Raw genomic sequence first — 27,386 nt, forward strand, 5'->3', positions numbered from 1 at the left:
AAACCTTCGCGGGTGTTGGCACAACCACTGACGAAAGTTTCATCGCAATCGGATGAATGGTATAGGGACCATACGAATAAAAGAAGATAGAATGAAGAAGAAGAAGATGGTTGTACTAATTCAGAAACCTTTGCGGGTGTTGGCACAACCACTGACGAAAGTTTCATCGCAATCGGATGAATGGTATAGGGACCATACGCATAAAGGAGGATAGAATGAAGAAGAAGATGGTTTTTATAATTTAGAAACCTTTGCGTGTGTGCGTACAATAACTGACGAAAGTTTCGTCGCAATCGAATGAATGGTATAGGAACCATACGAATAAAAGAAAATAGAATGAAGAAGAAAAAGAAGGTGATGATTTTTCTAATTCAGAAACTTTCGCGGGTGTGCATACAACCACTTACCAAATTTTCATCGCAATCGGATGAATGGTATAGGAATGCATACGGGACAGACAGACAAACAGACACACAGACAGACAGACATTCATTTTTATATATAAGATATAGCCAATACTCTTCGCGCAAGTGCAAGCAATAAGTTGACAAAGTTTTATTGCAATCGGATGAATGGTATGGCAGCGCATAAAATACGAACAAACAAATATTGATTTTTATATATTAGATTGTATTATTATCTCACATCGCTCTGTATTTTTATTTGGAAAATTGTAATACTTACTTATTTTATGTCATGTCGTGAACGCTTTAAATTTATAATTTGTTTTGTTCATTGTATATAAAATAAATAAATTTGCATTTATTTCGAGCTTTTGGATCATACAAAATCCATCCACGTGGAGGCAGTTGCTTCGTCTGCTTGAAGACTTTTTCATAAATGCTGTCTTATTTTCCGGATCCCGGAGCTCCTACCAATTTGGGGAACGTCAGCTATAGCCCCTTTAATCCTATGGTAAATTCGGCCATCTACTCTATAATGCAGTGCTCGAAATGGACCGGAGCGCACCGGAGCGCCGTTCCGGTTCGTGAAATCTGTAAAGTTATCGCTCCGTCTCGTGGACAAAATAATTTGCCGTCTGAGCTAGATATGCCATATAACAAAAAATTTAGCACACTTATTTTTATAAAATACACATACAATTTGATAACCATGTTACTATCCTCAGAAAATTTTCGAGCGCTCCGGTTCGTAAACTTTTTTATTTCGAGCGCTGCTATAATGTCTTCTTTTTGTTTGTCGCTGAAATACTTAGAACTTACTCACAAAAACTCACGAATTTTGGCAATTTATTATTCAGGTCCACAAATCTTGGGACTATCATAGTAGGTATCCATCCTAGAATATATCTAGCTCTATTTTCTTCGCCGATGGTATTTTCTTATAAGACCTACCTAAATTCATTTGAAATTCAAATTAATAAAACATATAGGTAGATATTTGATTATAACAGGTAATAAAAACAGTGATAATATTTTAATTTCATTATTTTATTCGTAAAAAAAATTGTACGATGCTAAGCTGGGATAGATACAATTGTATCATGAATAGCTTTAGCAGTGTACTTCAGATTTCTAGTATTGAGTCCACAGAGACTAACCCTTCCTGATATTGGCAACGAAATGTGGTGCTTCTTCACCAAGTATTCTACTTGGCATTCGGTAAGACCAATGAACGAGAACATCCCGAACTGAGTGATGATATGGTCCCATTTTCCAGGAGTTTTCAACCTAAAAAATGAAAAATGTGTTACATTCAACCCGCCTCCGTGGATTTTAACCGTTTTTTGTCCAATCTACTATTCGCATGATAGGCATATTTATGTTGTTAGTGAGAGGGGATGAGTTCCACAGAAAAATAAAGGGAAAGAGATAATAGATAGTCATACCCAAGCCCTGAACAAAAACGAACTGTAAGTACGAGTGAGAAAGCATTCGGCACGCTTATGTTATCCGCAGTGACATCCCGTGGGGGTAGGCAGATTGAGCACCGCTTGGGGGCGGCAATTACTCGAAGGGCGGCAAATCGAGGAGAATCATTAGGTGTACATAGAAATAGGTACCTAACTTAACTTAGTAATAACGGAAATATCTTTCTATTAAAAGATTGAGCTCACTGATTGGAAACAAAATTTATTAATTAACATAAAGGGCTTGCGCAGACAGAGAGCGGTCAGGCGGCCTGCGTTCCGCGTTCGGAGTTCTGCGTTCTTTGTACTGTATGGGTACACAGCCGGCGGTCAGACCGCGCCGGTCAATTGGAACGCTAGCGTTCTAGAGTTCTATTCCCGGAATTACAAAGAACGCCGTACCTCCCGTCCAGTCCCGTCATAGGAATTTGAGCAGTCACACAACATAGAGCGAAACCACACGGGGGAGTGAGTACGCAACAGCGGTGCTTTCTCACTTCCACTCGCAGTCGGAATATAGCGGTCTCGCATTATGCAGCGCCTGTATCACTACAACGTTTGTAAACAAATGGAACGCTTATTGTTGACCGCCACCTGTCTGCTGTCCCTGAACGCTAGCGGTCAACGGTCGGTTGAACGCAGAACTCCGACCGCCCTCTGTCTGCGCAAGCCCAAAGGGTTTAACAGGCCTGAATTTTTTGTCGGGTTCGCGATACCTAGTTTACTTTCGCTGTCCTTGAACGTCACATCCTTGATGATTAGCAATGACACGTACATATTTGCGAATTATGGGTATGTACATACTGACATAATTTATCCAAATATGTTTGCCAATCATCATCATTCACGAGTTTTGAAAGTTGTCATGTGTATATTTAAATGTATCTGAAACCATAGACACGCCATATTGTCTGTTGAAGTAGGTATGGCATTTAAATTATTTTGTCTAGGGACGTCACTGATTATCCGTACTATGCGTTAGAGTAAGATAGAATTTCTACGGGTTGATTAAATAATTTTTGTACACGTCGCCGGTAAATATTGGTTTGAATGACTCCATTCATTCAAAAACTGCGACCACGTATTGCGTGTTAAATATAAAGTTAGGTAGTGGTAATATTTTTTAGTTAATTTAGTAGAAATATGGTTAACTATGTTGTGTTTAAATTTGGTAGCCGTACTGAGAAGCAACATGGTGGTATAACGTTAATACTAATAAAATTGAGGTTCTACTGTGCGTTATACGTGTGGGAGTAATGTATGGTGGATGAAAGAGTCGAGATTTGGTGGTTGCTCCGATGGACGGAGGAGCGAGTTTTGTTTGCAGCGTAAACAGTCGGTACAAGAGTATTTTACAGTAGGTAGTTATGTTACAATACTTATGGTACTGTTCCGAGGTCCGAGTCTCGGTATAATGAGATGTTGTGCGGAGCGATAGAGAGACTGAGATACTAAGTGACTGGGAACTTATATTCTAGTGACAAACCCAATGAATTATGATTCGCTATTTTTTATTAACGTACTCACAATCAAAATAATATCTTTAAAAGAATATTTAGGAAATAATTATTATAATTGAGTCAGCTACTCTATATGGAGTTTACGCCATTGGATATGGCTGACTATGTGGAAAAACGGATATTGCGGAAATTATAATTGCAGTAAGCTATGTACTGAGTTTACCATAATTGACATTACGGGTAATGGATATTAAGGAATTCGTAATTGCCGTCAGTTAGTTAATATCGCCGATCAATATATTGACACGGATTGAGTTGTTTATCCCCATATACGCAAGAAAGACGGCTTCATATGGCTTAACAATACACACTCTCTTTCTCTTTATATTATTAGGTACTCTGAGGTCATAACTTAAAATAGTATTTTATTTTGATCAAAATACCTACCTACTTACGATAATGGTAATAATATTATTATAATGTTAAATATATACTTACGCAACTAATTCTTCGTAAAGAGCTTTCCTTATTGAAACGATTCGGGAAGACATTATTGCAAGACACTCCTTCCTGTAATGACAAAACTGTGGTTATTTTTTCAGTTAAAAAAAGGTTAGTTAGCTTTCACAAAAAAATATGAGTAGGTACTTACTTAACCCATTAAGTATTTAAATTTGTATGATAATAAACATATCCATTTGGAGCCTATTATGTACCCCATAATCAGGTCCACCATGTACATGTGTAAAAATATGCATTGCACAGGGACGGCAGTATTTGTGTCGCTAGATTTCAAAATCAGCCAAGTCCATAATAGATGAATAGGAGAAAAACAGCTTTTTCTTTTCTCAAATACAGTCACAAGGGTGAAAGTTTATATTATTTCGAGTATAGAATATTTAAAATTAATAAATTCCACATTTTGATAATGCAGAAATGTTAGAAAGCACTAGTTCTTCAGCAATTCACAAAAAAGTCAAAAATACCTAAAGGTGGACTTGGCTGATTTTGAAATGTATGACACATTTTAAAGGGTGATATAAAATCAATTATTTGTTTTCACTATTGTTCAGCAGAATTTTAATATATCTACACACCATTCCTGGAAAAGCTCGTCGTTCTGAAGAATTCTCGTAACAATTATGGGACCGTAAGCTGATGGTCCAGAGTACATTCCTCTAATATTGATACATATCCAAGACTTTATAATATCTATTGCAGCGATATCCTTCACCACAACTGCCAAGTTACCAGCGCGTTCGCCTGTTGACAAACGAGGTCTTTGTAGTAATGATTCAATTCAATTCAATTATACATATAAAGGTATAATATGAGGCACCAAGCCCAAACGGCCTTTTATCCTCGTCATAGCTAGTCTAACGTAATCCCAGTTAATGTTAATCCGCCTATCAGTGAAATGTGACAAAGATGAATCAACCCTTAAATTGGCAGTGCCGTACCAAAAGTGAAAGTTCCCGGCAAACCGTTTTAAAAATCAATGTTTGTCCTAATGTAATAAAACCAATGCTTGCCCAATTCTAATAAAACATAATTCTGCGCGGAATTATAAAATAAATACATGTGTTATCAATTTGTGCCCGTTATATTATTGTCTCTCACTCCCTAAACATCAAAAATGCCCGAATGAAGGACTCCACAACACACACGTGAGTTCCAAAAAGGTATTAATAGGTATAATATGAGGCATCAAGCCTAAACGATCTTTTATCCTTGTCATCTGTAGCACTCGAGTTTGTACACCTTTAACGAAGAGCGCATGGCTCTTCCTCGTGGGTCTGAAGAGGAAAAAATGAAAAGAAATGGGAAAAATAGGTGTTACCTATACAGTGGTTTATCATTCGAAATGACGGAGTCAACTTTCTAGGCCTTTTATATTTGGGAAAACTTTATGTGACTTGCTGAATGATCACCAGATTTTATCCATGTGACCTGCTGAATGATAAGTAACGCAATGCCAAAATACTCAGAAAGGTCATACGCATCTTAGAGTCGGCAAATAAAAGAATCAATATTGGGAATAACCTTTCTTAGGTTAGGTTACGTGGATGAGAGTTTCTCTTAACCACCTTCTGTGGCACAATTCATCGCTGATACTTCTCATGGACACCCCTTGGTATCTGAATACCAATTTAGTTCGATTTTTTCTCGCGTATCTGTTGCTATTAATTGTAAATTAATTGCTAACTATTAATTGTTAATAATAATAAAATTGAGGTTCTGCTGTGCGTTATACGTGTGGGAGTCATATATGGTGGATGAAAGAGTCGAGATTTGGTGGTTGCTCCGATGTACGGAGGAGCGAGTTTTATTTGCAGCGTAAACAGTCGATACAAGAGTATTTTATGGTAGGTAGTTATGTTACAATACTTATGGTACTGTTCCGAGGTCCGAGTCTCGGTATAATGAGATGTTGTGCGGAGCCATAGAGAGACTGAGATACTAAGTGACTGGGAACTTATATTCTAGTGACATGCCCAATGAGCTGTGATTCGTTATTTTTTATTGACGTACTCACAATCAAAATAATATCTTTAAAAGAATATTTAGGAAATAATTATTATAATTAAGTCAGCTATGGAGTTTATGCCATTGGATATGGCTGACTAGACAGTAAGCTATTTACTGAGTTTGCCATAATTGGACAGATTTTTTCTCGCGTATCTATTGCTATTAATAAAATTTAAAATTTTACCATAGATACCAAAGATCTTTGCGAATGACTGGGCACAGAACAGCTCAAAGCCTCGTTGAACAAAATATCTCACAGACCAACCATCCCTGTCTAGGTCTCCAGAAGCAATCCCTTGGTACGCGCAGTCAAAGAACGGGAACAACTTCTTTAACTGGAAAGTCAAAGATATTAAATAGTATAATAATAAATAGTAAGTCCTATTACCATTACCAATTCCATCTGACTGGTTCAGTTCGAGCTAGGCGCACACACAAGACGTTGAAAGGGGGATTTTTGCGTCCAGTCGCCCCCCCCCCCAGGAATGGAAAAATACTAATTATTTATGTAAATCAAATATTATTTATTTCTATTGCCCTAATTATTAATATTTTTTTATTTCCTTACCCGGCTAACATGAAAGTGATTTTCAGGTTAACCATAATGAGGCCTGAGTAACCTCGCCGTATTCCTTGATTAGTACTGAATCACTCACGCAATGTACTAATATACTATCCTCACGAGTGAGAGAAGATGTAAATCCATGCGTTTTAAACTGATGCGTAGTTTCTTTTTACCGTCCCACAGTAGGCTCTTAGCACAATATGACAACAATTTAACGATAAGTGCCCAAAAGACGACAAAATCATTTTCACGACGAATGAGAAATAGAGTAGCTATGTGATGATAAAATACAAGTGTGTCAAATATAATACGTTTGTCCAAATTTGAGTATGACGATAAAAGAGTGTGGTAGATCACCAATGGGACGTAGATCATAGCCTACTTGAAGTTTAAACATTGATGATGTACCTGCTTATAATATGATAAATATAATATTATACAGGTACCACAGTATAAAATTAACATAGGTACAATAATTTCTTACTTCCATGACGTCAGCAATGCGTTCCCATTGTTCTTTCGTAAGATCACACCCAGTCGGATTGTGAGCACATGGATGCAGTATCACAACCGACTTCTCAGGAGCCTGAAGAAGGTCTTCAATGAGACCTTCAAAGTCGACACCGTTTGATTGTGGATCCCAGTAGCGATAGGTACGGTGGTCAGTAAATCCGGCATTCATGAATATACGGTGCTGATTTTCTGAAATCGTCACAATAATGATACCTATTATCTTATTAATCAAGAGTCAGCGGTTTAAATACGAGTAGCTGTGAATTTTATTTATTACAGTCATAATATATTATGATACTATGGGAATGGATATAAGACTAATTTTCTATTGCGATACCGTATTTAATATCGCCAATCAATCTGCTGACACATGTAATAAGTTGTTTACCGGCATATGAGTCGCTGGGAATTTATTATTGCGGTCGAATAATTTGATACATTAAAAATAGATATTTGATCAATAATATACTGACAGCTACAAATCTTAATGTAATTTATATGTTAAAGGCTCTGGTTTTTATTTCTGTGAGTATTTATTCACTTCGTCTTTTCTTTCCTTTACACCCTGTCACCATATGAATGAATAAAACATCCACTAGGTATTATAGATAATTTTATTATCGAATCAATTTAATGGAATATAAATACAATCACAATTAGTGGGATTTTTTGTGACCGTATTAACACTAGTCTGAGTACATTCACTTCACAATCTAAAGTTACTAAATAAATCTTTCTTTCCCTTCGCTTAGCCTTATTATATTGTGTGGTTGAAAATGTTCTTATGTAATAGTAAAATAACTCGACTTACCCCATGTTTGTTGAGAATAGTAAAACACTTTCCGTTTCATCTGTTGTGCTAAAAAATCTGCCCCTACTCTCAAAGCACCCGTCCCAGAAAAGGCGTGAATACCAAAAGCCTACGAATAAACAGTCAACCACATATCAGATTAATACACACGTCATTAGAGGTGAGTTGGAAATACTGTCACCAGTTTGTGTACTCAAGTTTCGGATGAAACTACCCATACTCAGTAGGTATGTGTGGCCCAATAAACTTGTTCCAAAAAACTTGTGATGATAACATCGCCAGTCGCTGTTCTGTGCACTCGCCAGTTGCTAGACTCTCAACAATTTTGAAATTAAATGCGCGCGAACGAGATAGCACTTGAATATAGGTATATTTTAATTTATTTGTCTATTGCGTTCGAATGTTAATAGTTTTGTGTCGTAGCACAGTGGTGAGATGACGCACAGGCTTAGGCTTGTTATATGACCCCTCAAAACATGATTAAAATTAAAAAAAAAAACACTGTTATTCATTTTTGTTAACATGAATATTGTAACCTAACAGAAAAACAACTCATAAATTTAAAATGTGTTTAAAATTTTATAATAAATGGGACTTTTCGACAAGCGGAGCTCAGTGTATTTTTAGCGATTGTATTGAAGTCGATACACAGTCTGAGTTCCCTGAGCTGATACGTATTTCAAATACTAATTTGGAGTTGGTTTTAGTTTCAGTTGAGTATGAAACTTTTGTCGCATACGTACGCCAAACGCTCTATATAGTATTCCAAATACTACTAAGTATTTTGGAATAAGTTTCTATACTAAGTATTTTTTTATACTGGTAGTAAGTATACTTAGTCTTCAAAATCAACCAGTTATAACTCACATATTCCAAAAATCGAGTTTGAGATAATCATTAAAAAAGAAGAAAAGAAAAAAAAATGTAGAAAAGTAATGAACTGCCTTGATATCATTTTGAAATCTAACTATTTTTTGTAATCTTTAATGAAGTCCAGAGCCACCCATGGTGCGAGGCCCGATTAACCAAATTGCCATAAGGCCCGAGAAATTAAAGTAGGAATCTAGAATTCTGTTTATCAAATTTTCAAAAGTTTACCTTATCTTCAACAATGGCAGGACTGTCTGCTCCCAGGAGAAGTTTTGTAGCTGCCATGGAAAACTGAGCATCACCTACAGAAGAAAAATATTCAAATTGCAGAGACCAATATAATATCTAAATCATTACTACTTCTTCTCCATTGTTCTACGCCTCTTGGTTTAGCCGCGTACACAAGACCCGGGTTTTCGGATCCGGACCTCCCCCTCCTCAAGAAACAGCATCTTATTCTTAGCTAGGACCTCATGGCTGAGGATCCTGACCGAGATGATTTAACTGTCAAACAAAGATGCGGCTTGTCTAAAAGACAAGACAGCGCGGACGGCACAAACGGTCACTAATGATCTAAATAATAAATTATTATGACCGCTCAGCCACGCGTATTCGATAACCACATGTGGATGCGCAATAACTCGTACGCGAACAACCTTAGTTATACCTGCATGCCAGGTGTTTATCGCTAGACTCAAAATGCGGAGTGTCTGGGTATGTTTAATTTATCTGGAAAAGTTTGCTGTAGTGACGAGAAGCTATGAATACCTAGTAGGCGGGGTAAATGTGGAAGTCAGTGGCAGTGGTAGGTACCTACCTGTGGTAGGTGATTGGATACAATTTGAGTATGTATATATAATGAATTGAATAGTGGCGAAGGGTGGAAGTAGGCTGTAGAGATTCGACAGTAATTTTCCACACTAAATTGTCCCTGTCAGTCATAGGTAGGTAGGTATTTGTTTTCATTGAACTAATGATACAAATTGCTGATGGTATTGGTTAGTTTTTTAAGCCCTGCCTAAACCAAGTCATAATAGATAAAAAAAAGTATATATTTTATCTATTGTGGTGTGGTTTAGGTAGGGTTTAATTGATTTTTAAAAACTAACCAACACCATCTCTGTAATTTGTATCATTAGTTCGATGAAAACAAATACATATGACTGACAAAGACAGCGTGTGCATTATTTTTGTCGGATCTCCACAATCTACAATAGATTATGTAGTACACATCAGAGAACACAGAATGAATGGGAACTGAAATACGTTATCGGATGTGGAGTAACAGGCAACCGATCACGAGTGTGGAAGAATATGGGATAAACTTAAACAAATTGAATAACAAAAAACAAATTAGGGTTTTACAATGGAATGCCAGAAATATGAGGGAAAAAAGAATGATATTGAACTTTACTTAATAAGACAAAAAATATTAATAACATTAATCTCAGAGACTATTGGAGAATTGGAGGAAGGGCCTGATCGGCGGATCTTCTTTCAGGTGATATGACGCGATTTGACAATATCAAGTCACCAGTGACGTCCCGTGGGGGTAGGCAGATTGAGCGTCGCTTGGGGGCGGCAGTTACTCGAAGGGCGGCAAATCGAGGAGAATCATTTGGAATATATAGAAATAGCTACCAAAACTTAGTAGGTACAAAATAACGAAAATATCTTTCCATTAAAAAATCAGCTCCGTGGTTTTGTCGGGTTCGCGATATCTAGTTTACTTTCTTTGCCCTTCAACGTCCTTGGTGACCAGAAACGACACGTGCAGATTTGTGAATAATTACAGTCTGATATTTTGTTAGTAATGTATCCATACAACACATTTCTTAGATATTGGACTCATGAAAGGATGATAAAAATACTGTATAACAAATTGTCATGTTACATTTCACGTGACATGTCTACATTTCAAACGCAGACTTAAATAAATAATGTTAATTAATTAACAACAAAATTTGGCACAACCTTGTTAACAGTGTGTGTCAACCTTGTTTCTAAAACAATGACCGTTAAAAAATGAACCAATCAGGATTCTTCCCGCTTTTTTGAAAGCATGATGCAAACAAATAACTCATTTCCGCCCACAAGATCTCACTCCGGGATTAGATTCAGTGCAGTTCGGACGTCATCGGTTAACATATAGAAACAGTTTCAACGCCATTTGTGCTTCCCCTTCGGACAGGAAGATATACAGTTACAGCCAAGCTGAAATAGCAGCCATCATTTAAAATATAAAAGCTAAGTAATCAAAACCATTTAAAAAATACTCTATGACCCATACCAAACAAACGCATCTCGAATTTGTATTAAAATTTCTATTTGTTTTTTTTTATCAATTTTAAATTTCAATGTAGTACGCTTGTCGTACGAAATTGATAGTGTGTAATTGAATAACACTTTTAACAAATTAAGCTGTGTTCTTATTTTTATATTGTTATATTTAATTTGTAAATACACACAATAATATGTTCAAGGCGCCCAAAAATTATAATTTAATATTTCAAACGAGTTTGCAAATGACATTTTATTCGAGGTAGATAATGATTTATAAAGCATTCTTTACAGAAGGTTTAAGTTAACAGAAAGCCGAACTTATATGCTTGAGATTAATAGTACTAAATATTTCATGTTTTATCGATTGAATTAGTTGGCACTCCATGTTTAACAATTGTGCATTACAATTGTTAAACTCATTTCTATTATCATTCTAACGATACTACTTTACACTTTTTTATTTTTTTTTAAATATAACGAAATTGGGCGGCATTTTGGCGCTGCCTAGGAACGGCATTTTATCTAGGGACGTCACTGGGTTTTTAACCCGTGTCTTTTAATTTGATTTTCAGCCAACTGTTTACAAAGGTTTGCAATCGCTGGCAAACTTAAGCACGTGTATAATGACGTGTGTTTCATTTTCGTATGACACATTCAAAACCCTGCATCAAAATGTAGTGTGTTTGGGTATAGTCTATCTGAATTATATTTATTAATCTGTTCTGTGGTCCACATCCACCCTTCGCTACTAATATAGTACTTGTTTCCGATGAACCAATATTGTTGGAAATTGTAAAAAAAAATCGAACTTACCTAATAGTCCAAGATATTCATGGTCCAAAGTGAGGTCGTCAGCCATGGCCTTTTCAGTCTTCCGTACAACGGGAAGCAACCATGTTTTTTCATCGTCGTCTTTGTAAACTATTTAAAAACAATTACAAGATAAAAAGAACTTTTTATATACAAAGTTTTTAAATTTTCTGTCGAATCATATAAACTTGACTTGACTAGCTTAAACGATCAAAAAAATTTGTACTTGATATAAATACTGAATACTGAATAATTAAATGTCATTTCATATTAATTTCCATAGTAACGCACGTATAATATATTATTTAATAATTTAGTTGCTAGGACCCCCTAGCAACCAATAATGGTATCGAAATAACTTTTCATACAAAACAGAATTAACTAAAAATGAAATCAAAGTAATAAAAAAATGCATTGGCATCGTGTTCTGATATTTTTTTTTTTTTATTTAAATGTGTTCTGATATATTCTAAAAGTTTAAAATGTCCTACTAGTCGGGAAGTTAGTTAAAAATCGATTGCAAGATTTGTACCGGACAAATAATAAGAATACGAGCTAAGAAAAACGTTGTAATGAAGTATTTTTAATAATAATACAAGCTGAATTTTAAACCAAGTGTATTTTATTGTTTTATCTACTATTACGAAGGCGCATCTATTGTTTCGTTGATAATAATACCATCTTGATTAAATTTTAAAAATATACCTGTCACAATCATAAACAGGGCTCGAAATGGACCGGAACGCACCGGAGCGCCGTTCCGGTTCGTGACATCGATAAAATTATCGCTCCGTCTCGTGGAAAAAATATTTTGACCGTCTGAGCTAGATAGGCCATGTAATAGAAAATGTAACACATTTTTTTATGAAGTAGGTACTTACACATAAAATTTGGTAACTATGTAATATCTTCAGAAAATTGTCGAGCGCTCCGGTTCGTGAAATTTTCCATTTCGAGCGCTGATCATAAACCCCTAAATCCATAAACTAGGAATATCCAAAGTAAATTAAGTAAGTCAACCGTCATTCCACTCGAGTCCAGTCTATCAGTTCATTAATATAATCAATCACTTCCGTATCCGCGATTATAACCTCACGCTGTTATCTTTATTATTGTATTTATTTATTCTTGCGATATCGATAAATAAACACCTCTCCGAAACCGCCAAGCAACAACGACTTTATCTCCTCCACCTCATCTACCCAGTGACGTCCCGTGGGGGTAGGTAGATTGAGCGTCGCTTGGGGGCGTCAGTTACCCAAAGGGCGGCAAATCGAGGAGAATCATTAGGTATATATAGAAATGTGTACCTAAACTTAGTAATAATAATAACGGAAATGTCTTTCCATTAATAAAACTAAGCTCTCTGCTTGGAAACAAAGGTAATATAAAAGTTTTAAGAGGACTTTATTTTTTGTCGGGTTCGCGATGTCTAGTTTACTTCCGCTGTCATTGGACGTTACGTTCTTTGTGAACAGCAATGCCACGTGCATACCTAATTTAAAAATTTATCCAAATATAATATATATTATAATATAATCCAAGTTTATGAAGTTGTCAGATGTATGTTTAAATGACTCGCAATATTGTCTTTTGAAGCAGAGATGGCATTTAAATTAGATTTAGTGGTACCTATATATTTTGTTAGTAATGTATCCATACAAGACATTTCTTAGATATTGGAGTCATGAAAAGATGATAAAAAGTCCTACTGTATAAAAAAAATGTGGCGGCATTTTGGTACTGCCTGGGGGCGGCATTTTGTCTAGGGACGTCACTGCATCTACCTCCAAAGTGGTGACCCCGACGTGACCCTATACAGCTACCGCCAATTATTGAACCAGAATAATGTATGTATTGGTTATTTATTGGAATTTTCTTTTAGAAGTAGGGCAACACTTTTTCAAAAAATAATCTCCAAAAATAGTTTGCACGTATGCCAACTAGGTAGGCATTAAAAATATAAATAAATTATCTACGAATGATGCCAACTTTCACTCGATGATCAGTTTTCTAGATTTATATTTAAATATAATAAATTAAAATGTAGGTACTATGTAGGACTTTATAATACAAACAGTTAGGTAGGAGTATATTAGTATATTTAGTTAGTTGATGTCTCATGATATTATAGCTAATAAGTTTTATTACAAATGAGAATGATGTATGATGTCAATTTGAAAATACTGCTAATTCGTTTATAATCATCATTCATGATTCAATATAGATATTGTCCTTGAGGTCAAAAATATATAGGTATAGGTATATCAGCAAATAAAATACCTACCTCCAGTCGCGAGATTGACCTTTTGTGGAAATGTATCCTGTTGAAAGTCTCTGGCTAAATCGAATACTTCAATCGATTCCCCGTGTTGGAGGTTTGAGAATGCTGAAGCCATATTATTTTCACAAAACAACAACTAAATCTTATCACAATAATAATAATATGCAAACTCCCAACAGAACTGGCACCCGATCTTCTGAATTGAATACTAATTATTGATAATACGAGTATTATATTTGCGTACCTATACGTTAGGGTTGTCAGCAATCCCGGACGGGTAAATTTAAGTATCCAAATATTTTTTACCCGGTATCCACTATTACAGGGAGGGGCAAACTGCGGCCCGCGGGCCGCATGTGGCCCGCCGGGTATTTTTTTGCGGCCCGCCATCATTAATTGTACTTCTGATTACGAATAACTTTTTTATAATTTTTTAAGAAATATTGACAATAGATTAAAATTTGAAGAATTTGTTGTTTCGTAAATGTGTTATCTCAGTAGGTACGTCTTCCTTGCGTCTCGTCTCACACTATGTAACCAATATTTTCGACGTTGAACATCGTGACATATTTAAATACTTTTAACTCCGCGTTGCAAGGAAAAAAAATATATGCCCATGATATGGTAAAAAGTTTGATTGGATTTCAATTAAAACTCAAGTTAATCCTTCGACAAATATCGAATAACAACGTGGACCACTTTCCAACTTTGAAGTTGCTGAATATACCAGAATATAAATTTGAATAATATGGTAAAATTATCAAAGCTCTGAATGACGATTTTTCACAAAGATTTGGTGACTTCCAAAAAATTGAGACAAGTTTAGCAATAGTACGCAATCCATTTTCAATAGATATTGATAGTGTACCGCATGGCCCCCACAAGGGGGGAGCTGACAGGGCTCTAGCCTAGGGGCCCGGGCTCAGGGGGGCCCAGCGTGACGGGTCGACCAGATAAATGAGATAAACACACATCTTAATTTTGCTCTAATAGCAAAAAAAAGTCGCCTGCGGCGCTAGCTTACTTCTAACTTATTACCATTTTAAAACATATAGTTGTTGGGACGTGTTGAGAAATACTGTGTTAAAAAATCGCTAAATTACACTGAATTTTATTTGACCTCGAACACCATTTGAAAAACAATACTGGAGAGCGTCAGACTGCCTTTAACCATAGCGATAGGTAGGGGGCCCGCCCAAGACCCTGGCTTCGGGGCCCGCGTCAAGATGTGGGGGGCATGGTGTACCGACAGAGCTACAACTTAAGATTATTGATCTGCAGTGTGACACTGATTTAAGAGAATTGCATCGTCGTGAAGAAATCTCCAAATTTTACAAAGCCCTTAATTCAGACAAATTCGACCAACTTAAAGATTATGCAAGAAAAATGTTCGTTATTTTTGGATCAACCTATATATGTGAACAAACATTTTCGATCATGAACCTCAATAAAAATTCTTTACGATCAAATATCTCCGATGCCCATTTACAAGCAGTTTTGAGAATATCAACTACAAAATTAACACCTGAATTTAAAAAAAAATGTTCAAAAATGCACAGCAGTTTCATTCTTCTCATTTTTTTTTTGTAATGTTTATTTTTCGTGATAATAAATAGTGTATATCTAAAAATGGTATTTTACTTGCGGCCCGCCGCTCATTTTGAATTCTTGAATTTGGCCCTCCATCCAAAAAGTTTACCCCCCCTGCTCTACTATATTGGGCCAGTCGTATCAGATTCCTAACGCATTGTAGGTATATTAAGTCACTTTTCGTAATCAACAAAACCTCTTTCTGCCTTAGCTGGTGCTAGTGACTTCCGAATACATTCCCTTCATCCCAGTGGCGAAGGGTGGATGTAGGATGTTAATATCCGCCATAAATAGTGCACATTAAACTTTGTTAGTCATACGTACATGTTTTTATTGAACTTAGACACAATTTACAGATGGTATTGGTTAGTTTTTAAAAATCTATTAAACCTAAAAAATCTATTAAATGTTAAAAAAAACAGTTTCGTTCTTCTAATTAATTTTTTTGTAATGTTTATTTTTCGTGATAATAAATAGTGTATATCTAAAAATGGTTTTTTACTTGCGGCCCGCCACTCATTTTGAATTCTTGAATTTGGCCCTCCATCCAAAAAGTTTGCCCCCCCCCTGCACTATTATGTTAAAAAAACTTTTTTGGTTTAATAACACTTTTAATAATTATTTACAAACAATTAAAAATATATTATAAAAAACAACACCGGAAGATTGACAGATGAATTATTAACAAAACGATGCATACTATTTTCATCATCATCAAGGGCGCGACAACCCGGTGTGGGTCCTGGCCTCCACCAACAGCTCCCTCCACCTGTCCCTATCCAGTGTGGCCGCTTTCCAATTTGGTACCCCCAGAATACGGCAGTCACTGGCAGCTCCATCTAACCAGCGAATCTTTGGCCTCCCTCTTCTTCTACGTCCTATTGGATTGCTGGACATCACTCTCTTTGCCGGTTCATTGCCATTCATACGGTGCACATGACCTAGCCATCGCAATCTCCCAATCTTAATTGATTGAACTGCGCTGCAATCTTCGTACAGCCCGTAGAGTTCAGCATTATATCTTCTCCTCCAATTGGTGCCATCCCTGATCGGTCCATATATACGGCGGAGAATTTTTCCTTCAAATATGTTCAGGGCTCGTTCATTTCGCAGAGTTAATGTCCAGGTATCCGATGCGTATGTGAGCACTGGCTTTACAAGTGACTTGTAAACAGTGCTTTTAGTTCGGCGAGATAGTATGCGGGACTTAAAATGTCTTAACTTCTTGCATACTATTTTGGTCAGACTTTATTCTAGATCTAATTATTCCAGTGCCCAGGTACCTAGTGCTTATAGGTAAGTATATTATTAAAATATTTATTTATCAGTCTTATCAATTTATCAAACTATCATTACCACGTTGATAGTTCAATAATTATTTATATGTGATACCTACCTTAACTGAACTAATCTTTTGGGAAGTTCATCTGGTTATTTGGTCGAGCGAGTCATCAGATCTTGTTAATCTATCTTCGTGTACCGTTTGAAGTATGCTCTGCTTTTGTTGATTAATCTCTTTGAACTCTGAATAAATACTAAACCGGAAGTGGTTCTATTTTATAAATAAAAAAACAAACCTGCTATAACTGGCGTCCAACGTGGGCCCAAAGTGTTTCTATGTGATAAAACAATAAAAAACTATTCTATAGGTATGATGAATATTTCACACATTTGTACCATTTATTAGCTAAATCATTAGCATAATTGAAATGCCGCATGATTTTACTCTCAAAATTTACATAATAATATATTCATAACCTACATACTTACTTATTACTAGGTTATTATATTATGTCTTCTCGGTTGTTAATATAATGAATGTAATATACATATATGCAAATCTTTAAAAATAATTTAGACATTCTGTTGAAGTTTGGAAAAATAGCCAATTCCTTAAAAACCCATTCTAAATTGTTGAGTTTGCCAACGCCAAGAACAGATAATAAATAGAATACCGATAGGCTATATTCAACACGCCGCATCTTGATGCAGGGTTTTGAATGTGTGAGTGTCTTACGAAAATGAAGCACGCATTATGCACGTGCGTGTAATACACAAACATTAAATGAGCGTAAATGCATAAACCGAGAGCAGTTTTCAGTATTCGACGTAAACGGTAATCTTGAGACGTGTGTAAGTTTATCCCGGATTTTTCCTTACTCAAGTCGGTTACCTGCTATCGCCTTACCCGTTATGTATTTCAGTTCCCATTATTTCTGAGTCCCTGCATATCGCTTACAATTCAGAGTTGGCGAACCTTTTTACGTACGCGTGCCGAATTTCCCAAATATTACTTTTCGACTGTCTGATGTGCCGAGCAGTTTTTCATGGGGAAAAATAATAGTTTTTAAGATTGCTATTAAAAATGATGTTGTTCTAGATATTACTGAACATAACATTTATCACGTTTATCACGTTTTTAATTACGCCATACACTTTGGTCCACCAATTTTGAAACAGGCTGCCAGAATTATTACTTGGTAGGTATAAGCTCCATCAAGTTTTTGATTCTTATTTGGCACCTTAGACTATATATACATCTAGACGCCACCCATTGCATTGCTAAATGAAGCTGCGTGCCGTGCGTTTGGTTTGTGGGCGAGCGAACGCATTCGTATACAAATGTTCAAGTCAATAAACCATTTCGCTAATCCTCGCCCAAAGTGCTCGCACTAGACGCTCCGAATTAAAATATAATTTTCTATTTTTTTACGTTATATAGTATTTTTAAGCGGTCAAAATGCAACTATTAGGTAAAAATATCCGTAATTTAAGTTATTTTAAAGAAACACGGTCACTTGATATTAAAACATATAATAATATACAAATAAATTATCACGAACATATATCAAATTACCTATGAAACGTAATACCACCTACTTGCTTATCAGTACGGCTACTACATTTTAATACAACACACAGAACCATCTTTTCTACTTAATTAACTAAAAATATTTACCACCGACTTTATGTTTAACACAAAAATATCAATTTTAGTATCACGCGCTCGCAGGTTATCGACGCTTAGTTAAGCAACAAACAAAGATTTGGCGGCTACGCCGACAACAAAATCTTCTACACATCTGTAAACCTTTTATCTTACTCTAGCGCGTGTCGCAGAGAGTATAAGGGTGCCGAATACTTTCTCACTCGCACTTATGCATCGTTTTTGTTCAGGCCTTGTTTGGCACCTTAGACTATAGATACACATTGCTCCGATCAAACGAGGCATTTTCTTGCTACAGTGGTCTCAGTGGTGCAATTTGAGACATTTTTTTGATAATATACATTTTAAACTGTATTAATTAATAAATATGTAATTACTTACCTACCTATCTGAAAACATTAAAAACAAAAATATTTTTTATTTCCAGTCAAAGATAATCTTAAAATTTAAAAATATGTGAATTTTTTAGGATTCCATCTTATTGTTACATAAGTATTATTGTATTGTCATATTTATTATTATTATCTTCTCTTCTTCTTCTTTCAACCTGTCACGACCCAGCATTGGAGTATAGGGCAAGCACAAGTTTGCGCCACTTCCATCGGTCCATCACCAACTCTCGTGCCCCCTGCCATGCCAGACAGAGGGCGACGGACCTTCGAGTCTGTGCCACAAGGGTACGAAGTGTCGCACTCATAAACACATGTCTCAGCCACGTAAAGCGTCTCTTCGTGATTACCTCAATCACCGAAGACTGCTGTGTCCGCTCACGAACTCGAGTGTTTGCAACGCGGTCGTACCAATGTACCTCTAAGATTCGGCGGAGACATCGATTCTCAAAGCTCAAACGCCGAAACCTTTAAAGCTTAGGAATATGCCATGTCTCACAACCATACGGGAACACAGGTAGCAAGCACGCGTTTAGCAATCAACATTCGGTCCTCACAAAATACAGCCTTGACCTCCATGCGAATCCAAGTTGGCTGAATGCAGCCCGCCATACCCATGCGGATTCCAAACTCACTGGAAATACCACCATCATCGGCAACCTTGGCACACAAGTATTTGAACCTGGACACCAGCTCGACGGGCAGACCGGAAACCCGCAGAGGAATGTCGGCGTCGATGCACTGCACATGGATTTAGTCTTAGCCGCATTCAGATGAAGACGTGTGGCTCTTCAACTTTCGAGTTCGCGGCTAGTCTGTTCATGGTTACCTACAACAGCTCGATCGTCGAGTCAAACACGACTGCGTCATCTGCATACTCCAAATCGCACAATCTTTCTTCACATAGTTCGGTTGGGTCATCATGATGTAACTTACTTAGAATCTGTGGTGCAGTGCGTAAGGCGCTGGCCTTCCATCCTGGAGTTCTGGGTTCGATCCCGGTGAGGTCAAAATATATTTACATGATCTAATATGTAAATTCTACAAACCTGGGAGTTTTACCACTATTATTGGGCTTCACGGCCTGAGATAAAGAAACAAATAGGTAATAATCTTAGACTATTAGGTAATAATATTAAAAAATAAGTTTTATATATATTTTACAATTCGTTGCAATTAAAAAAAAAATCAAAAATAATATGCACGGTGACATATTGGCAGCCCTGCGAGTCAGAAAATTTTAGTATAGGTACATAAATTAAGAAAAAATGTTGATCATAAAATTACCGCAAAGCGAATAAAATGGTTTAGATGTCATTTGAAAAATATAATATTCTTAAAAAAACTCTTTTCGACAAAACAGTCTTCATTCTACATATAACTTCACTGTGAATATGAACTATTTTGTAATAAATAAAACAAAACTGCTCTAATTTCATGTTTTCTTCTTTCAAATACGGCGGTTTATTCGTGGGATTGCCATAAAAAAAATAAACATTCATCCACAATAATTTAGATAAAATTTTTAAACGACCTTATTATTTTAATGAAAGGAGTTTTACCTACTAATAAAACTCTTATTATTCATGTTGACTTATAAAGTCCTTCTTCTCCTCTTTCTTCTTCGCATGAGGTGTTATTATACTAATTTATATCCCTTTTGTGTAACTGTTTGTTTCCTTAATAAATAAAATAAAATATCTCTCGGGTATTTTTCTAACTAGGTAGTTTAAAGAAACCACCGCTGAGCGGAGACTGCTTGGTGGTTCTTGTAACCCTGCTTCTAACAGTACTGATCTTATCCAATTTCCTATAACTGACCTGGTGGCTGGTTTTGATGGTTCTCTTGTAGATATAAATATTTCCGAAGTATCCCCACCTTACTCTCTTCTTGGGTTTGACACGCAGATGAGTTTCCGTAACCAGACTACTGGGTCGATGTTCTGTCACGTAGAAGTGCTTATCTTCCATCCGGGTTGACGATTCTTGGCGGTATTTGTCTTTGCGCCAAACACTAACAATAAAATTATGTGGTTACCCTTATCCACTTATCCATTGTCTAGGTACTATACTGAGTAGTGTGAGGTCATGAACCCTTCGTCCCGATGAAAGAAGCAGCAGAGTAGCTGTCCTGCGAGACGTTTTGTATATGCTGTATTCCACCGGTGTTGTTTTACTAAGACGATCTACCACTTGTATTGGATCCCAAATCGGTAGTTTGACGGGTTTGGTTTTATGTACCGAAATTGTCCTTAACCTGTGTCGTACAACCACGTTGGTGCTTATATCTCCAATGACCATCGGTTGCAAAATGTGGCTATGGCCGCCTTATACACCAGGATGGTGTTGTACGACAAACTATCCTTGTTGGGTAAATAGGCTAGGTATCTGGACACTTCCATTGGTTGAGGGCTATTATGATCCATTAGGTTCGTAATTCACAATGTCTTCCATTTGTCCCAAGCTGGTTTGTATGTTTTAGAGTTGAAGGCCGCCATCCGGAAGTAAAGAGTGCCCCTTTTCTACCGTCCAATCTGATGTTATTTCTGCCCATCCAAAATTATCCATAGATGCTAAGATGAAGGTATAGCTCCTGGGTCCTTGGAGGTGGAAGGTTGGTCACCGTATCTGCTAGTGTCGTCTGTAGGTGAAGACGTATTGTATAAGTTGGTATTATCGCCCTTCATCGTAAGTCTACTCCCCGAAATCATTATTACCTAAGTACCTACTTCCATTTTGCTGAGTTCAGGTGAGATAGGACTCATGGAAGTAAGTTTAATGGGGGAAATATCTACGCCAGTCTGAAGTCCCATACTTGGCTGAAGGCATCGTGAAACAGAGCGCCACTGTCTGTAATGTCTCGTGAGACGTACGGTGCGACGACATGTGCTGTTTCGGATGTGAATAAACCCACCTCGAGAACTCCCCATCTTTGAAACAGGGGGATGGTTGTGGTTTTGATGAGGTGCCATTTGGGAATGAGTTTCCTGCAGGAGAGACGATCTGCCATGCACTTGTACTTTCCGGGGAAGTATTGTGCAGTAAGCGTGATGTTGGCTTGACTGGTAAATACTAGGATCTATCGGCCTAGGCTTAGGAGGCTGACAAGACTTTGTGCCGCCCTCGTTGTTGATGTATGCCACCACTGTTTTGTTGACTTTTTGCATAAACAGATCTGATCCATTGATTGTTTGTACCCGGGATTGAATTGCAGAGAGAATTGCAAACATTTCCTTCATGTTGGAATACCATGCTAACTGGTCTTGTTTCCACGTACCTGATAAGTGGTGTTCGTCCAGTTGGGCTCCCCAGCCTGTGACGGTTACGCCTGATATCAGGAAGTGATTGAATGTCGGTCTGTGTATACTACTCGGATGATCCTATCGCCTGGAGCCACCACATGATGTTCTGTTGGGCCTGTGGTGGGATTGTCATCAATTGGCGAAGATGGGACCTCGGCCATATTGATGACTGGAGCGTTGTAGCCGTCATCAATACAACCTTCCTCGTGGAGGTAGGATGTGAAGTTGAGTCGCCCCAGAAGGGATTGGATATGTGCCTGTCTGAGGGGCCAACTGCATTTTTGCACCTGCGTTAGCAGATGGTGATGGTGTGCTACACAATTCTCCGGCGACAGGAACTTTCGATTGTTGATTTGCAGTTGAGTCGCCCCAGAGGGGATTGAGGGACCAACTGCCTTTTTGTATCGGCGTCAGCAGATGTTTGTGTGTGTTCCACGTGATAGCCAGGAACTCTCGTTATTCCACCCGAACTGACAGTGTTTCTCCGGATTAGTTGGCCACCAAGAAGTCGTCTAGGTATGTGACTATTCTCAAGACATTCTTTCAGAGGCGTTCTCGGTGACCCAATTGGTCAGGGATAATGGAGCAGCTGACAGCCCGAACGGGAGACACGTGAATTGTAGGAGCTCCCCTCGGTATTGATGTTGATAAGCTATGGGTACCTGAGATACGCCTGGCTTAGATCTATTTTTACTAGCCAGTCTTCTTTTTGTAAGAAGGCTGGAGCCTTGCAATGGTGAAATAGTTTGTATGGGTTTGGCTGTAGTAACGCATTCAAACGCTTTAGGTTGGAGACGGGTCGTACGATCCCGTCTTGTTTCTTGATCAGAAACAGAGTTGAGAGAAAACTGGGGGTCGACCCGCTTCCTCTAGAACCCCTAAATTCTTCAACTCCTCGATCCGGAGAGTGACATCTGTTGATTGTCATGTTTGAAACTCTTTCCGTAAAAAATAAAGAAGGACTTACCAATGGTGGTTTCCGCACAAAGGGTATGCGGGCTCAGGCTGTCATTTTTAACAATGTTGGGGGAGGGGGAACCCTCCGCCATCCAGATTCCATGAAAGTCTCTCAGGCGGCCCGCAATATTGTTGGTCGTCCAGATGCGGTCACCTCCGCTTGGAGTACGGACCCCTGGTAGAGCTCTACCCCCTCTGGATAACCCCCTTCACACAGGACGTCGCCCCTTGGGAGGACCTTGGCCATGTAGCGAGGTCGAGTGCCTTCAGGGACGAAGCTCTCATGGAGAGGGCTTCCTCTGAGCTCCTCGGATGTTCCCGCTTGTCTGGACGAGGACACTTTTTGTTTCGTCCCGAAGAGTATCTCCGGTCCATCTGCCGGATGGAGGAAGGCGACCAGTTGGTCTTAATTAATTAATGATTCTGAGCTCGGACGATCATTTGATAGTGCCTACAGAGTAAACGTATCCTTCACCGGAGACAAAATCACCTGGCGCCGAGCTTTTATAATCTCGGCGCGTGTCCCAGTGAAAATCTGAGTCATGTCCTCGAAAATTTTATTATGAGTGGACCTGTCCCCAAAATCCTCCTCGATTTTCTGGTACAGGCCCGTGGCTGTCATGGTTGTTTGAGGATTGGTTGCCCAATCCACTAACCCTTCCATCCCTTCCAGAAGCCCGTTTGGAAAACATCGCATTCTAGAGGGCCGCGATTGTTCTCTCCATCAGATGGTTAGCTGATGACGAGTGGTCGCAATTCAGCCCTAACTCTACGAACTTAGGGGCCGCCAAGAATTGTTTTTGGGCGTCGGCGTACCGTACACCGGCCCAATCATCGGTGTCGAAGTAATGGAGTCTTGCCAATTCCGAGACTGGAGACGGGTCCGGTTTGAGGAACATCGGTTCCTTAACCGTGGTCTTAAACACAGGTACTTTGACCCCCAAGGTCGTTTAGGGGTGGGGGGGGGTCGGCACCTGGCGGCGGGCGTAAACAGCTCATCACCGATATTTTCTCCGCCTCAGGAGTTGGTGGTGGTTGTGCCACTCTTTTGCCGGTCCCTCTTCTGAAATAAGGTACGTAATGAGGATACCTCAAATGTCAGCGTCTAAAATGATGCTCTCACGTCGAACTCTTCTTCTTGTCGTGTAAAATTTACCTCACGGTCATTCAGATGTTGCGCCATAATCACTGTTCACTTAACCTTCACCTGACGATCACTTAACGTATGTCCAAGATTTTTTTTTGATAATTAGAAACGTCAAATTATAGGCAACATTTGAAAGTGTCAAAAGGCAAATCCATAATGAAGTAGAGGTACTGACAAAATTCATACGTAAAAAAAAGTGTGGCCAGTAAACTAAAAAGGACCAACGGCAAGAAAAAGGGATATAAATTAGTAGAAAAACACCTCACGCGAAGAAGAAAGAGCAAACCCTATCTCAAGGACTCAAAGTCAAATTCGAATAATATGTGCTTATGATATTTCCTTATACAATATACCCAGGGTTAAACTTACACTTAAAAGGGCCCTGCGCATCTATTCTATACACAATACTGGTATCGGCGGCTATCGAGGATAGTTTTTCATATTTTTGTATTAATTGAAGTACTTATTATAATTTTTACAATAAGCTAGTTGTAATTGTTACAATGACACCCACGGTGGCCGCGCGGCTTAAGCGTTGGACTATCACGCCGTGGGTCTCAGGTTCGAATCCTGGGTCTGGCAAGTACACATATTGTTTTTCAATTTGTGTGTGAGTCAGGGTATGAACCTAATAGGTTGAGCAAGTGGCTGACATCCATTTCTCGTAAAAAAAAAATCTGTTAATACAAACCTCTACTCTGTGGAGGCCCATATGATCCTATTAGGATCGGACATGGTCGGAAAAATTGTTACAATAAGTGCTGTGTTTTAACAGCACCTCTCTCGGCTGTGCTCAATTTTAGAGCGAAACCTTTAACGAGTTTTGGCTGTTTAAACCACGGGCTCCCAACCTATGGGTCGCGACCCCGAAGGGGGTTGCGACAGGTTTTCTGTGGGGTCGCCAACTTATAGTCAACTAAAAAAAATATTCACTACTTATAATGAAATTTTTTTTGTTAATGATGTCTTGAAGTTTGAATAATATCGTATATTTTTTTTGCCAAGTGAAGGCAGTCGCTTTGTCTGCCTGAAGGGTTTTTTTTTTAATAAATTTTGTCTAAAATTTTATTTTCGGATCCCAGCAGCCCTATGTTGTAACTTGTGACATGAAGTCACCCGACGACATGACGTAATTGTGACGTATGCTCAATACACGCATCGAGGCGAGCCGCCCAATGCACACGGCTCACCATAGATGTTATTATGCTGAAACACCTATTTGTGTATGGGGACAATGAATAACGCCAGTATTAGAGTAGCGTTAATTTCTCGAAGACTATTGACTCACTCCGGTAGTACGTCACAATTAGGGAATCCAATCCCGAGCCAAAATTCTGATCCCGGGATTTCGGGATTACAATTTAACAATCCCGGGATTGGCATTTTTTACCATTGTTAATATATTTTTTTTATATTTACAAATAACATTGATAAAATTGGTCAAAAATAAATCTAGTATAATTTATACTATTTAGGACATTATTGTTAATATTGTATATCTACGTTCAATCTTGGAAATACACAAGTTTAATGGAGTAAATAATATTGTAATATAAATAATAATGTGAATTTAATATGAGATTGCTGTTTCTGATAGTAAAGACTTAATGAATGGATTAGCGAGATTTTTAATAGTAAAGCAAATAATCATGGTGTACTTATGGCCTTTCCGCTTCATATATCTAATTAGTCAGCCAAATACGAAACTGCCGTAAAACCTATGAGATCATGGTGGAATTACTTTGTTAAAAGTGCAAAGCATTATTTTTTTCCAATCTTTCTCATTTTTATTAATTTATGTGAAAAAATAAAATGAATTGGCAACTTACACATGGGTATAAATCAAACTTCATTCAAACTCAGTTTATTTCTAATGTAGTTATTTGTTATTAAAAGTATTTTTTCTGTTATATTTTCGTTTTTGTTTTTTCTCCATAAAAATTGATAAAAAAATCAATCCCGGAAGTTTCGGGATTATGTTTACCAATCCCGGGATTCATAGGTATCTAAAATAGGTCGGGATCCCTAGTCACAATGATGTCATATGACGTCATGTCCCCGGGTGACTTCAACTCACAAGTTACAACATAAGGCCACAGGGACCCTAAATAGGCTACATGTGTATACCTACCTACCAGTGGCGAAGGGTGGAGGTAGGCTGTTAAGATCCGACATAAATAGTGCACACTAAGCTTTGTCAGTCATACGTATTTGTTTTCATTGAAATAAGACTACAGTTTACAGATGGTGTTGGTAAGTTTTAAAAATTAAATTAAGCACTGTGAAAACCAAGCCATAATAGATAATAGTCAAAAAATACTCATCTATCTATAAAATATCTAAAATTATGCAATTAAATCATAAATTACTTTAGATATTTAATAGATAGAATACTATTTTTTATCTATTATGGTTTGCATTAGACAGGGCTTAATGAATTAAAAAAATGAACAAACACTATGTCACTGTGTTATATATTATTAATCCAACGAAAACAAATAAGTATGAATGAAAAATTGTGCATAATTTTGTCGTATCGCCCATAGAATACCAAAACTATTATCGTTTGGTTTAAACAGAGTTTAATTGATTACCCTCAAAAGTATACGTATAGGTACAATATTAAAACAATTAAAATAAATGGCGATGTAATATTTTTGTCACTCTTTATAAAATATAATAAATTAGGATGGTAGGTATTCTTTCCTTAAAATCATAAGAAAATGAAGTCCTTTTTTTCAAGTGATATCTCGTTCGCGCACATTTAGTGTCGATAGTGTTGAAAGTCTACCAACTGGCGAGTGCACAGAACAGCGACTCGCGATGATATCATCACAAGTTTTTTGGAATAAGTTTGTTGGGCCACACATACTGAGTATGGGTAGTTTCATCCTAAACTTGAGTACACAGACTGGTGACTGACTGGAGTATTTCCAACTCACCTCTAAAGCCCATATTCCATTGGCAGATTGCGTCTGGCCCGATCGTCTGCCACGACTGTCAAACTCTATTCTCTATGGTTTTCAAGGATCGTGAGCGATCGGGTCGAAAGTGGAAAA

At 37.6% G+C, this 27,386-nt stretch overlaps 1 protein-coding gene across 1 annotated transcript; it reads right to left on the reverse strand.

Annotated features, from left to right (window-relative positions):
- Positions 1–1,431: 1,431 nt before the first annotated feature.
- LOC147069277 (aspartate aminotransferase, cytoplasmic-like) lies at positions 1,432–14,205 on the reverse strand. Its single transcript, XM_085951481.1, has 9 exons — positions 13,999–14,205; positions 11,715–11,822; positions 8,847–8,920; positions 7,749–7,857; positions 6,909–7,126; positions 6,044–6,194; positions 4,428–4,593; positions 3,829–3,900; positions 1,432–1,691 (listed from the first exon to the last, which is right to left on the reverse strand). The coding sequence occupies exons 1-9, from the start codon at positions 14,108–14,110 to the stop codon at positions 1,478–1,480; spliced, it is 1,224 nt and encodes a 407-aa protein (XP_085807607.1). The 5' UTR covers positions 14,111–14,205; the 3' UTR covers positions 1,432–1,477.
- Between the last annotated feature and the right edge of the window lie 13,181 nt (positions 14,206–27,386).

This window comes from Rhyacophila brunnea, unplaced genomic scaffold, assembly GCF_057557595.1.
Source record: "Rhyacophila brunnea isolate RB1 unplaced genomic scaffold, BYU_Rbru_1.0 scaffold_24, whole genome shotgun sequence".
NCBI classification, from domain to species: domain Eukaryota; kingdom Metazoa; phylum Arthropoda; class Insecta; order Trichoptera; family Rhyacophilidae; genus Rhyacophila; species Rhyacophila brunnea.